Below are 13,490 nucleotides of genomic sequence, written 5' to 3'. Positions count from 1 at the left end.
GAGTATATAAGCTCGACGGCCCGATATCCGTTTGGAGGTGAGTGAATACGAGTTGCATGTGCTGTAGTGTAGTGTAGATGGTGTCGTTCTTGTTGTTGGTTCTTGCAAAGTGTCGTAAGTTGTGTGCCGTCACCACTGGCAGGCGGCCTGCATGCTTGTGCGGGGCTGCTTCACCATTTTCGAGAAGGTTCCATTTATGTTGTTTACATGTTTCATGAATGTTTGGGGAAAGTTATTCGAACATTTATATGTAACATTACAAAAACATTAGAAAAAAGGACATTAATTTGAACATAACAGAAATGTAACATCGCAATGTTTCAGAAACAGTCGCTCTCTTGAGAAATTTTGTTATTGAACGACCGATGCGGCACTGCTTCGGCCAGTAACATGGCGCCGAGTCCGGCACTTGATCGGTCAGCAGGGTCGGGACGAAGCCCGCTGCCAACTGCTTGCCGACACGGCGGGCAGCCAACGCCGGACCGACCTCTTGCTGTGCTTTATTAACCGACTGAGGCAGCCTCCAACCATCTTCGGAATGTCGGCCACACGTTCCTAATCGGCCAAGGATGCTTGGGAAGGCCCTCACATACAGGGTCGTCCACTCGGGATCGCCCACGCTAGCGCGGCCGCCCTCTTCGGAGCGTCGGTGCATGCAATCCGACGAGTATCGAAGTACTGGCGCGATGCACGAACTCCAGGTCCTTCTGTCACTTTGCTTCGGTGCCCAGTTGGGCAGGACGCACGAAGGGAGCGGCTGCACACTCGCGTGTTCGCACTAAGAGTGGACGACTGTCACAACTATCGCTCGTCAACCGGCTGCCTGGCGCAAACCGTTGAGGCACAGAAGCCGCTTTACGCTTCCCTGTGGCCTAAAAGCGAGTGTTGGGCAACATTTATCTGTTAAGGTCGGTCAGCCCGTGCGTGGTGCACGTGTGTCGGTGCGCCGGTCATCGAGAAGGGACTGAGTTGAGGGTTTAAAACAAGTATTTACTTACAGGCAGAGAGAAACACAAAAAAGGTAAAAACGAACAGAGGAAGTAGCAGAAACTATGCAGAACACGAAACGCGACAAGCAGGAGACGGACAATACAAAAATAGCCTCATCCAACGAACAACAAGAAGGCGTGCAGTGCATTAAAGGTACTAATATACAAAACGTTACAGTGCTAGGAAACGGAAAAGTCTGGCGGACAGCTCACATACGGGGGCCGAGGCGATGACTCCGGTTCGGGTGGCTGTCGATGCGGCGATGGCTCGGAGGCGGCGGGCCTTGCGCAATGGAACGCGTGCCTCGGCGCGGTAATTCGGCCCTCCACGCCCGCAGACACCCCACCCAACCTCTTTAGCTGCCTGTCCCCTCCCGACTGTCCTCAGCTCCCTGCAACCCGGACGGACCGGCAGATAGCACACTTTTTCCCTTCCCTTCATCATCGGGACGCTTTGCTCAACGCGGTGACGACGGGGCAGAGGGGACGCATTTTAACCCACGAAGCTCCCTCGGAGTGCCGCGCGGTACGGGAGGGCAGGAGGGAACGCAAAAGACTTCCGTGACAGCCGTCGCCGAGTCGGCCAGGCCTGCACTCTCCATTTTGAAAAAAAAAAAAAAAAAAAACAGCGCACCGGCACCACCGCCCTTGAACTTGCCACGCTTCCAGGAATTCCAGTGTTGGCTTCGCTCGCCGATGGCCGAGCTCCGAGAAAGACCTTGACGGACCCCCCAGCAACAGCCGTGCTACGAGCCTGTTCCATCCGAACACCCCCTCTGGTCTCCCGATGAGCCACGTACCCTTGGTGTGTGACAACGATACTGAACAACCGTTTCGGCATTGTTTGCGAGCTGAAAATCTACTGTCGCGGAGGAGGTCATTGCTGCGAAATCCGTTTATAACGACCATGCAAGTAACAAACTAAGCTCTGTACTAGACGTCCTCAGAAATGCAAGCATTATATCAATATGTGGTATACACTGCTGACATTGAGATGGATACTAGACGTATCAGACTGTGAGCGCGTATTTTGCCAGTTCAGAAAGTTGGCTTTTTTCGCGCCTCCCGACGCAGTGGCTTTTGCGCAATGCCAGAGTTGAGTTGTAGTGACGCTGACGGCAGCTGCCTGGGCAAGGGTGAACACCTTCTTCGGTAGCAGTTTACAACAGCATCGCTCCTAGCTGCCTTCCCCCACTTTTCAAGCACCCCGCCGGGGTGGCTCAGTGGTTACGGCGCTCGGCTGCTGACAAAATGACGCCGGTTCGATCCCGGCCGCGGCGGCCGAATTTCGATGAATGCGAAATTCTAGAGGCCCGTGTACTGTGCGATGTCAGTGCACGTTAAAGAACCCCAGGTGGTCGAAATTTCCGGAGCCCTTCACTACGGTGTTCCTCATAGCCTTAGTTGCTTCGGGACGTCAAACCCCAATAAACCAAACCATTAATACACTTTTCAAGCAGAGGTCAAGCGACCACGCTCATGCGCCTCACTTGGGTTATTTGTTTGTTTCCGGCAGTGAGTATAATGAGTAGAGACCGGATTTTAGGCAAATGCCTATTTTTTTCAACGCTTCGTAGGCGCACCATTTTTACTTATGAGCATGAATTAGGTGTTGAATATATGTTTAATACTCTATTTATAGTGCCTATAAATGCCTATTATGGGTGTCAGTGCCTATAAATGCCTATTTCCGACATCGGTGCCTAAAAATGCCCTATTTTACAGAAAAGGGGCCTGAAATACGCTGTGGTTTTGCTTTCAGATTCTGTTTGCTTTCAAATCCATTTCGGTTTAAGTAGAACACACAAGTGGCAACATTAGATGACCTCGTCATTTGGCTGTGGTGAACACTGCACCTACGCCGGCTGTGTACACAATACCAACCACGTCAGCCGAAAATATCGAAGCAACCTTTTTCCTATTTTCTGCCATTTTATCGTGGCAGCTTGTTGATGACTTTAGCTGTTAAAGCGGTAGTTGACCAGATGGCACCGCATTTCGGAAAGTATACGGAGTAAGAGCGTGTTGTCGGGCTAGTTGGTTCTGCATAGTATATAAGTGAAATGCGCAACAACTTAGACATTACACAGAAAGAAACACATACAACAGTTCACGAGCGCTCGTGAACTGTTGTATGTGTTTCTTTCTGTGTCCTGTCTAAGTTGTTGCGCATTTCACTTATATACGGAGTAAGTTATAGGTTCGCCCAAATAATTCCAGTTGGTTCCAATTGCAACCAACTGTAAAATGTTCCATAAACCTGCTGGAAACAGTTTAAGTTATTAAAATTTCCACCTGGGTAACCTGCCTTATTTTCGTTCCTTGTGCCCCAGATGGTGCTTGTCTGCTACTGCTTCCATAGCTTTAACAGTGATTTCTAGATGGATGATGTTTATTTTACCATGGATCCTCGTGGATGTACGTAGGCCCGTGCAGAACTATGATTCTTTTCGGCATATTCCGCATCAAGCAGCACTGTGTGTAACATTTTCTAGCATCTCGTATTTATGGTTTCCAGACCCTTATAATGGCAAGCACCATTTGATAGTCGCGTGGCTCCAGACACGTGAAGCCACAAACTATAAAACACTGTTTACACAAATGACAACATATTTATTAATGTTGAAGCATCGTGTATGCCTGCAATAAATAAGTTCAATTCCTGTGTGAACGAAGACTGAACTCATTTGTCAGATGCTTTGAATTGACAATGTTTCTATCAATTTCTAAATACATGGCCTCCTGTTAAGGTGTTCAATTGTTTCTACTTTTGTACACGACAAGCGAATTGTTTGTTTCGATGTATACCAAAGTGTTTTAAAAGGGTTGGTAACCGTCCCTTTTGCTCTGCTGAAGCATGTATATTGTACGAAAAATTGCGCGACAGCCTTAAAAAAAAAACGGCTTCTAATGTTCGCACCTTGCTTAAGGTCCCAAATCATTCCTGCTGTGTTTTTGTTTTATTTTACGGCAGATATTGCGCGCTGAAGTTCGGAACTGTGTGCACTTTTGATAAAGTTTATAGTGCCTATTTTTCACCGTTAGGTGCCTAAAATGCAATTTTAGCCGCCTATTTATGGCGCCTAAAACGTGCTTTTTAGTGCCTAAAAATCCGGCCTCTAATAATGAGTGTTGCAAAGGCTACTTGCTTATACGACCATAAATATAGCTGCTACCACAATGGGTATGATTCTCCACTTCCGACGTCTCGTATCTAGTGCTACCATTCCTGCCTAGTGTAACAAATAGACCTCTCGTGGATAACCATAGCCGGGGAGTGTAGGTGCAGGACTAAAAGTTGCATGCGCTCTCAATGAAATTTTCCAAACCTCTTAAACTTGCATTTTTTAGTGCGCTAGCTACGGCTTCCACTCCTCTGAAAAGCCCTTATCTGTTTGTCTGTCTGGTCCCTCCGCGACCTGGAAGAGCTTGGTGTCAATCGTCTGGGTGGCAGGTGGGCCACTGAAGTCACGTGACTTCGTTACGTCATCGCAACTTGCCCGCTGTGGCAGGTGGGAATTCAATTAATGATTGGTTGCAAGCGGGTTGTCCACATAGCTGCACCTTTCTTTGCAAATGATATCAGATGTGCACAAGCGTACTCATTCTAGCTATAATTATATAATGTAGGTTTCGAGATTGTGTGTGTTATGTGTTGCCTTTTTTCCTAGAAATATTACCAGTTAACTATTTTATGGATAGTTTGTTCATGCTATTATTTGCTTAGCCTTAATGTCTTTTATTTGTGTATGGCACATAATTGTATTCTAAAACAATATATATAAATTTCCTTTGAAGTTATAATCGATACTTCGTCAATTATGTTTTCTGTAGAACTGGTGTCAACTTCTAAAATGTAATTCTTGTTAGTGTATATTTCGCTACTTAGCTATTATCCATGTTTTTAGTCATATATTGGGTGTAAAACATATTTTATTCTTCTTCAATACTCTGCATCATCAGATCATCACCTACTGCCTCGTTGGTGGTTTTGTAGGCCTTTGTCAAGCTGTCAGGAACAGCTTTTTGCCTATAAATCCGCCAGAATCTTTCTGGAAAATAAATTGAATTGAAATTGAATTGAGTCTCACAAGCCCCACCGATCACAGCACCTTCCGTCGCAAGGCAGTCGTGCGTCGCTTAACCACTGCACCACTGCGCCAGGCGCGGTATATCAGGACTCTCATAGAATCTATGAAGTTGAGAATGACCAATTCTGCGGCAGTGAAAGTCTAAAATGATGCAATATCACGCAGACTTACATCATATGACACGTCAACCAAGGTAAGCCAGTCCAAATCAAGCAGAACCATAGAAAGTGACGATAAACCACGCAAAGCCAGGGCTAATTGTGCTATAGCCCACGATAACTTGTGATTAGCCCCAAGCTAAACCACCCGTGATTTCTTTTTATCGTCATGCCCTTTAGGCAATGACCTCGTCGGACGTCATTCGCTCTTATACTGTGAAAACAGCGATGGTATTAAAGGCGTTCTTACCGCAGTTAAGCCTCGAATGCATAACATGCAATGTAATACCTTCGGGGAAACTCATTTTGATGGCCTCGGTTTCTCTGTTAATCCCCGTTCTATACATAGTGCAGCCTATAGGCTGCACTAAAACCGCTGACTGATTCTTCTGACAGTATCTGCCTGTACTGATTAGAATTCCGATTACTTCCAAGAACATTTCCAAATCGGCGCACATACAATGCACAGTGCTCCTAGTAACCTCCTCCAAGACGCCTTGCAGATTCCCATCTCAAATCAAGCTTACCTTTGGTGTCCGGGTATGCATGCGCACATGAGGCGAATTTACAAAGCAGAAAGCCAGCACGAGCAAAGATCGCGCCGACAGTGTTCGTTTAAGTGCAGTAAGTATCGGTTAGGACCGGAGAAAAACAGCATCTCATATCCTGTTTTCCATCAAAAGAAAACCGAACACCTAACACCCCGCGCGTGTCAGCAAGGACGACCTTCTGGAAGCCGTCATGGCCATGGCACACTCTATGAACCACGATAACACTCCTTAGATTGCATCTGGCAGTTGGCCTTCGTCTGGGCTGGAGAGGGGACGGGGAACCTTGACCAAGTAGACGATGGTGGACGAGCAACTGCACTTCTCAGTATCTCAGTGATTTAGATCAAAGGCCTGCACGGCGCGATTATATAAGGGCGCTTACCATGCAGAAGGTCAGTCATACACTATAGTCTGCCCTTGCAAAAAGAAAACAAGTCATTTACCTCGAGCTGCTGCGGAAACACCTTCGCAAAGGCATTCTGCGTAGGACTATCGCATAATGCTAGGCAACTGCTCTAAGTGGACTTGGGAACGTGCTATCTGAATATGCGCTTGTCGTAAGGTGACCATGGCCGCTCGATCTGACCATGAAATACCCGAGCCGATGTCTTTCAGTAATCTGCTGCGTGATGGCCACCCGACAGGACGGCAAGCAAAATCAGCGAGAATTACACGGAGGAGTCTCTCGTTTATTGGTACCCGATTAATTCGAACATCTGCTTCATTCGAACTGACCCTAAAATTTGGTGACGCGCCAGCAGTGTATTGGTGGTGATGTCGGTTCTGGTTCGCAATAGCCAAATTCCTTCATCCATCTCATTTGCAACTGCTGCGAAAGAAACAAGCCTTTCATCAAAATATTACCCGTCCTTTCAGTTTTCTTCTTCCTCTTTATACATCATGGTGCGTAATAGAGGTATCAACATCTGTACGGCTTGCTTTGTGTGTTGGGTGCTCGAATATTTTCGGCCGGCATACTAGTGGACGTAGAAGTGCTTCATGCACAGTACGCGTGAACGGAAACGCGAGCATTGACATGTAACAAGCACATTTAACACAAGTAACAAAGCAGCATATTTTAGGCGTTCAAAGATTTCATGTGCTCGCGAAACAAGCAAAAGCGAAGCCACACAAACTGGAGAACTACCACAGCGGACACAAAACACGAAGGCTTCCATATGAAAATAATTCTCTGCGCTAATTTTGCATGCCTATATGAAAGTGTTCCGCATCACTTGTCTCAAAGGTTTCCTCTAAGCTCCTGACCTACACTGTTCCCACTTCGAGTTATTGATCAATTCGCTTTCGCCCTACCATAAGCTTGCCGTCCCGGTTAGCTCAATTGGTAGAGCGACTGCTCCGGTGAAGCGGTGGTCCCGGGTTCGAACCCCGGACTAGGACGAACTTTTCTTTAACTGCGAAGTTTCTGAGAAAGCTGTATAGTTTTCCTTTGTAGACTCAAGGCTACGCTTGGGTGGGTAACAATGAGTGCGTATTCCCTTATTGTTTCCAACTTTGTAATAAGGGAGTAATTACTCATACGGCAACAAAGGAAAGCTATAGAGCTTTCTCAGAAACTCGTAGTTAAAGAAAAATTCGTCCTGGTCCAGGGTTCAAACCCGGGACCACCGCTTCACCGGAGCAGTCGCTCTACCAATTGAACTAACCGGGAAGGCTAGCATGTGGTAGGGTGACAGCGAATTGATCAATAACTCGAAGTGGGAACTGTATGGGTCAAATGTTTAGGGGAATCCCCCAAGGTGGAGTAGATTTGTAATAAGGGAGTAATTACTCCCTTATAAGGGAGTAATTGCAGCTATGCGGCTAAAAAGGAAAGCTTTCCAAGCTGTCCAACTTTATACAAGCTCGAACCATTCGCGACACATTATATGGTTGAAGTAACTGACACCAAACTCACACTAAACAAGTTACCGTAACCAAAGGGTGATATTTCAGCAGATGTTGCTTATGATTTAAGCATCATGATCCCGCCAACCGTAACCGTAACCAAGCCAGACACCGTAACCAAAGGGTGATATTTCAGCAGATGTTGCTTATGATTTAAGCATCATGATCCCGCCAACCGTAACCGTAACCAAGCCAGACACCGTAACCAAAGGGTGATATTTCAGCAGATGTTGCTTATGATTTAAGCATCATGATCCCGCCAACCGTAACCGTAACCAAGCCAGACACCGTAACCAAAGGGTGATATTTCAGCAGATGTTGCTTATGATTTAAGCATCATGATCGCGCCAACCGTAACCGTAACCAAGCCAGACACCGTAACCAAAGGGTGATATTTCAGCAGATGTTGCTTATGATTTAAGCATCATGATCCCGCCAACCGTAACCGTAACCAAGCCAGACACCGTAACCAAAGGGTGATATTTCAGCAGATGTTGCTTATGATTTAAGCATCATGATCCCGCCAACCGTAACCGTAACCAAGCCAGACACCGTAACCAAAGGGTGATATTTCAGCAGATGTTGCTTATGATTTAAGCATCGTGATCCCGCCAACCTAACCCAGCAAAGCATCCAGCCACACTTCTCCTGTAAGATCTCTTTCGTAATACATCCTTCCCCTCTGTACTAAATTCCTCTCAAAGCCTTTCCCGAAGGTCTTTTATGCAACGCCGTAGAAGCCTAAATAAAGATGCCTATCGCACTGGTTGCCGAGACGGCGTTTTCTTCCAGGCATACCGTGCGACCTTTGCATCACCTTCTCTGCAAATCGCATGCATTCGTCGCGACGATTACGTTGTCAAGGCCGGTGCGTATATGGAGGCGCGTTCGAAGTTTCCATAGATATCTCAGTAGACGTGAAACAAAGGGAAAATAAAATGCTCGAAATCGAAAAATACGGTTCGAAGCAGTGTTTGAGCTGTCCCGAATTGAACTGCACTGTATCCGAATTAGCAGGCGTTGAAAGCCAGCTTTTGAATACGAATTAAACGGCGGGCGCAGTCTACATGCTCGGTGGTTATGCACATTACTCTTGATTTCCCGCATCCACGATTCACGGCGCACACCACGCCTCATCTCATACGTTTCTTTTAACACGCCTATATATATGCACTGGCCTTGGCAACGTGATCGTCGCGACGAACGCATGCACGGTGTACCTGTAAGAAAATGTCGTCTCGGCAATCAGTGCGATAGACATCTTTATTTAGGCTTCTCCTGCGTTGCATAAAAGGCCTTCCGCGATTAATGTCCGGTTCCCGCTACGACCCGTGCTCGCGAGCCGCGGTCATATATTTTGCGCCTGAATTTTAGTTCGCAACACACCACTTTGTAAGGACCATCAGAGAGGCCGGAATTTGAGCTCCACAATACGTACAACGCAGCATGAAACCTACGCCTATATATACGAGGTGTTTCAGGGAACATTTTCGGTAATCGTTAAATATGGCTTTTTTTTTTCAATGTAAAAATATGGCTTTTCAGCATAGCACTACCAGGGCTGACGGACAGCAGGGAACCGGATAATTATTTTAACTTGTAAGCTGATTAACTAATTTCTAATAATGAACTTCTTAAGTAGTAGAGTTAGGCGCCTAGTTGCAATTAGAGACTTGTAGCCGCTCGTTGGTAACCGCCATATCAGTTTTCAGAATTTAGAAAACGCGATTACCCTTTGCGCCGTGGCTCGACAAAATAAGGCTTTTTTTGACTAGTTACCTGCACTGGAAAGGTTGCTTTGCCAGCATGCTTTTCGAAAGCGCGTGTATTCTGGCACGATGTAGCCAAATTTTGCCGAGCCACAGCGCCAAGGGTAATCGCGTTTCTAAATTCTGAAGACTGATTATGGTTGCTACTAACGCGCAGCTACAAATCTCTCATTGCAACTTGGCACTTAACAATAATAGCTAACTCTTATTGCATCGGAATAGCGCGGACGTCGACATGACAAGAAGATCGGTGTGACGTCACATCCACCGGAAGTCGTCACGGCATAGTGAAAATTGTCACAGAATGGCCGGGAAAACGTCGGATTTGAGTCAAATTAAATGGAAAAAGGTGTAATTAGGCGTTATTAACACTTAAGGTCCCCGAAAGATGTATAATTTGGGTATCGATATGGCCACGGGGACGGTGTGACGTCACATCCACCGGAAGCCGTCTTGGCATAGTGTCGTCGGCTTTCGCCTCTCAACACTTTAGTTGCCAAAGTGTCCTCGCAAATTTATAATGTGCGAAAAATCCCGTATCACCCACTTGTCACTTGTCAACAAACGCCAAGAGAAAGAAGAAAGTCGGCTGGACTACAGTTTATAGCATATCTGTCCATGGGCTGCGTGCCAGCTTATTTTTGTTGAACGAGAAAAAAATTAAGCTAATTGTGCTATGGAGGCGTGTTCAGAGCTTTTTAATAAGGGATTAATTCCTCACAGCTATATATGGTCTAGCTACAGGTATAATTACTTATAAAGCCTATGTTCTGCGGGATTGAGGTTTGTTGTCGTCCCAGTCTTACTTTTTTGACAGCAATATTGAACGAACAGATGACCAATAAGGTAGGCACATGGGCTTGTTGGTTCTGACCTAAAACGATCTTGTAGCGCGACACACGATATGGACACACACACAGCGCTTTGTGTGCCCACTTGTTCTGTGTTCTGGTCGTGTGTTGCGCTACAAGATTGGTTTAGATGACCAATCATGGTTAGCTTCTTTCCTGTTAAGGACAGAAGACAAAAACTCCCAATTACAGCTGAAAAGAGACAAAAGGGTGGAAACTTAGTAGAAGGTGTTACTCACGGGTCTTTCCGCATCACCAGGACTCCCCTCTCTGTGGTCCGGGTACGGGACCTAGGATGCACAGCGCATGAGCAGAAAAGAGGATAAAGGAATGAGGAAATGCATCCCGACATGCGTTACCTGAACAGAAAAAAAGACACAGAACAGTACGCACGAAAGAAAACATCGCATAATTTAACCTTTGGCAGTGGTCCATGCTAGGGGCTCGAAGCCTTATAGTCTTGATTTATGGTTGATCTCGGCGTTCAAGTTGCACAAAGTACATATATCCCAATCGGAAAAAAAAACAGAACCGTGTCAAAAATACGACAAAACGTTTCGTAGTTCAGTCGTAACGACAGATTTTTGTGCAGCTTCGTAGTATTTTTTCTGCGGTACTGAAGTTTTTTCTGTAGTCTGCGGTACTTTTCTGCAGTAAGTGCACAAAATTTTTGCTAGAAAAATTTCTGTTGTCACAACCTGTAATCGGTGAAAAATATTACAGAAAATTTGTTGTGATGAAACAAAGTTTTACGCTGTATTTTGAGACTGTCTAGTATGGAGGTTCTAAGAACATTGTTTACTAAAAGGTGACAGTCGAGAACTGCAGAAAATCAACCCTTCGAGAAAAAAAGTTGCGGGACATACGCCTCCCGTAAGAACATCATGAACGCGTGGAGCGCTCGAGCGACGTCACAATAGCTGAAGTGAGCGGTAACCACGCACCAACGGGTCGTCATGACGTCAAAACTTGTTGCTCTCCTTCCACTCTACGCCACAGGTCTTAGACAAGGTGAGGAACAATTCTCGAACGTGCTTCCTTAACGTCACAAGGGACACCCACAGTTACGTCACTATAGAAGGTAGACAGGCTAGCCAGGCAAAATACAACCTCGTTACCAGGGTTCTCGTGACGTCACGCCCCTGGCAGCACTGACAGCACTTATCGTGAGCTACACGGGCCAACCAAGATAAGAGCAACCTTCAAAGCGAGTGAAGGAAAAATCGTAATCGCTATTCTTACCGCCGGCTTTGGTCTGTCGTCGCCGGCATATGGAGATATATGTGGAGCTTCGTTTGACGCTATAAGGAGCTCTCTCGTGACGTCACGGGCAGGCTATACAACACAATGCGAGCCGGACCGTAGAGGAAGCGAACAATGACCAAAGCACTCTTCGCGTGCCGCGGTGTCATTGTTCTCGCCTTGTCCTCTCCGTGCGCCTTCCTCGATTGAACAATGGCGCGTTTATAAGAGGCAGCTGTGCGGGTAGGAGGGCCGTGGGCGAAAGCAAGGACTTCCACGGACGCACAAAGCGCATGCACCCCTATGCTTATTATACCACACAAGGGTCTGCGAACGACGCCGTCTCACACTCCGTCTTCCGTTAAAGGCGGACTCTGAATGCGATATGACCGGTCAGTACGTCTCTCAAATCGACTACTGCCTTCAGATGGCAACGAAGAGCGAGCCCATGGAGTTTGCACGTACCGTCTCTGCCAAAAGTAACCGGGCAACGATGGTTCCTTCCTTAGCCGCGTAGCGAAGCAATTGCAGCAGTTCTTAAGCTCTGAATATATGTCAAGTAAGGTGAACCTTTGTACTCACGTTCTGACACCTTTAAGGTATTTAGGGGTGCCGTAAAAGCTCCGTTATACGGTTTAGAAGCAAAAACCTGTTGCTCGGTTACTTTTGGTAACGGGGGTACGTCTACCGTCAATGACTGGAGGCTTTTTTTTCTCCTCAGTGTAAACTACCAATAAGGGAGTAATTACTCATTGGCATCCACCCAAGTGCAGCCATACGGCTATAAAGGAAAGCATGGGTGGGTGCCAATGAGTAATTACTCCCTTATTACAAATTTACTCCCCCTTGGGGGATTTCCCTAAACATTTGACCAACACTGTAAACTACCAAAGTTTCGTCATCATCCTGACTATGCCCACTGCAAGGCAAAGGCCTCTCCCATGTCTCTCCAATTAACCCTGTCCTTTGCCAGTTGCGGCCACCGTATCCCCGCAAACTTCTTAAACTCATCGGCCCACCTAACTTTTTGCCGCCGCCTGCTACGCTTGCCTTCTCTTGGAATCCACTCCGTTAACAATAAGGACCGGCGATTATCTTGCCTTCGCATTACATGCCCTGCCCAAGCCCATTTCTTCCTCTTGATTCCGACTAGGACGCCATAAACCGGCATTTACTCTCTCACTCACTCTGCCCGCTCCTGGTTTTTTAACGTTACGCCTGTCATGTTTCTTATGAATCTTTTATGAACAAACCGACCTATAGTGGCGCCAGCCCAAACATTGCGCACAAATCATCACATTATAATCTGTGCCGATCAAGAACTAATCATTGAGAAACTGATGTCCTCTTTCTTTCTTTCTTTCTTTCTTTCTTTCTTTCTTTCTTTCTTTCTTTCTTTCTTTCTTTCTTTCTTTCTTTCTTTCTTTCTTTCCTTCTTTCTTTCCTTCTTTCTTTCCTTCTTTCTTTCTTTCTTTCCTTCTTTCTTTCCTTCTTTCTTTCCTTCTTTCTTTTCTTCTTTCTTTCTTTCTTTCTTTCTTTTTTCCTTTCTTTCTTTCTTTCTTTCTTTCTTCCTTTCTTTCTTTCTTTCTTTCCTTCTTTCCCTCTTTACTTCTTTCTTTATTTCTTTCCTTCTTTCTTTCTTTCACCCTTGTATTCTTCCCTTCCCTCAAAGCGAGACTGAGGTGCCCAACTAGAATCGAGACATTTACTGAGTTATTTGTTTTGCTCAAAATAAATTTTCAATATTCAAAGGAACGCCCAGCTTCACGATTAGGTTTGGTTTGGTTTATCAGGGTTTAACGTCCCAAAGCGGCTCAGGCTATGAGAGACGCCGTAGTGGAGGGCTCCGGAAATTTCGACCACCTGGGGTTCTTTAACGTGCACTGACATCGCACAGTACACATTTCACCTCCATCGAAATTCGGCCGCCG

The 13,490-nt window shown here is 46.1% G+C and overlaps 1 protein-coding gene across 1 annotated transcript in view; it reads right to left on the bottom strand.

Annotated features, from left to right (window-relative positions):
* The window catches only part of LOC149331921 (kelch domain-containing protein 3-like), a 63,336-nt gene that overhangs the window by 38,318 nt on the left and 11,528 nt on the right, over positions 1 to 13,490 (bottom strand). The window contains exon 2 of the mRNA XM_089556928.1: positions 10,557 to 10,607. Coding sequence (XP_089413054.1) covers positions 10,557 to 10,607 — 51 coding nt within the window. The remainder of the gene's footprint in view (positions 1 to 10,556; positions 10,608 to 13,490) is intronic.

The sequence above is a fragment of the Amblyomma mixtum genome, chromosome 8 (assembly GCF_055824585.1).
Source record: "Amblyomma mixtum isolate Tamu chromosome 8, ASM5582458v1, whole genome shotgun sequence".
In the NCBI taxonomy this organism is placed as follows: domain Eukaryota; kingdom Metazoa; phylum Arthropoda; class Arachnida; order Ixodida; family Ixodidae; genus Amblyomma; species Amblyomma mixtum.
The sequence above is the reverse complement of the archived record's forward strand: the minus strand, read 5'-3'. Positions and strand labels throughout refer to the sequence as shown.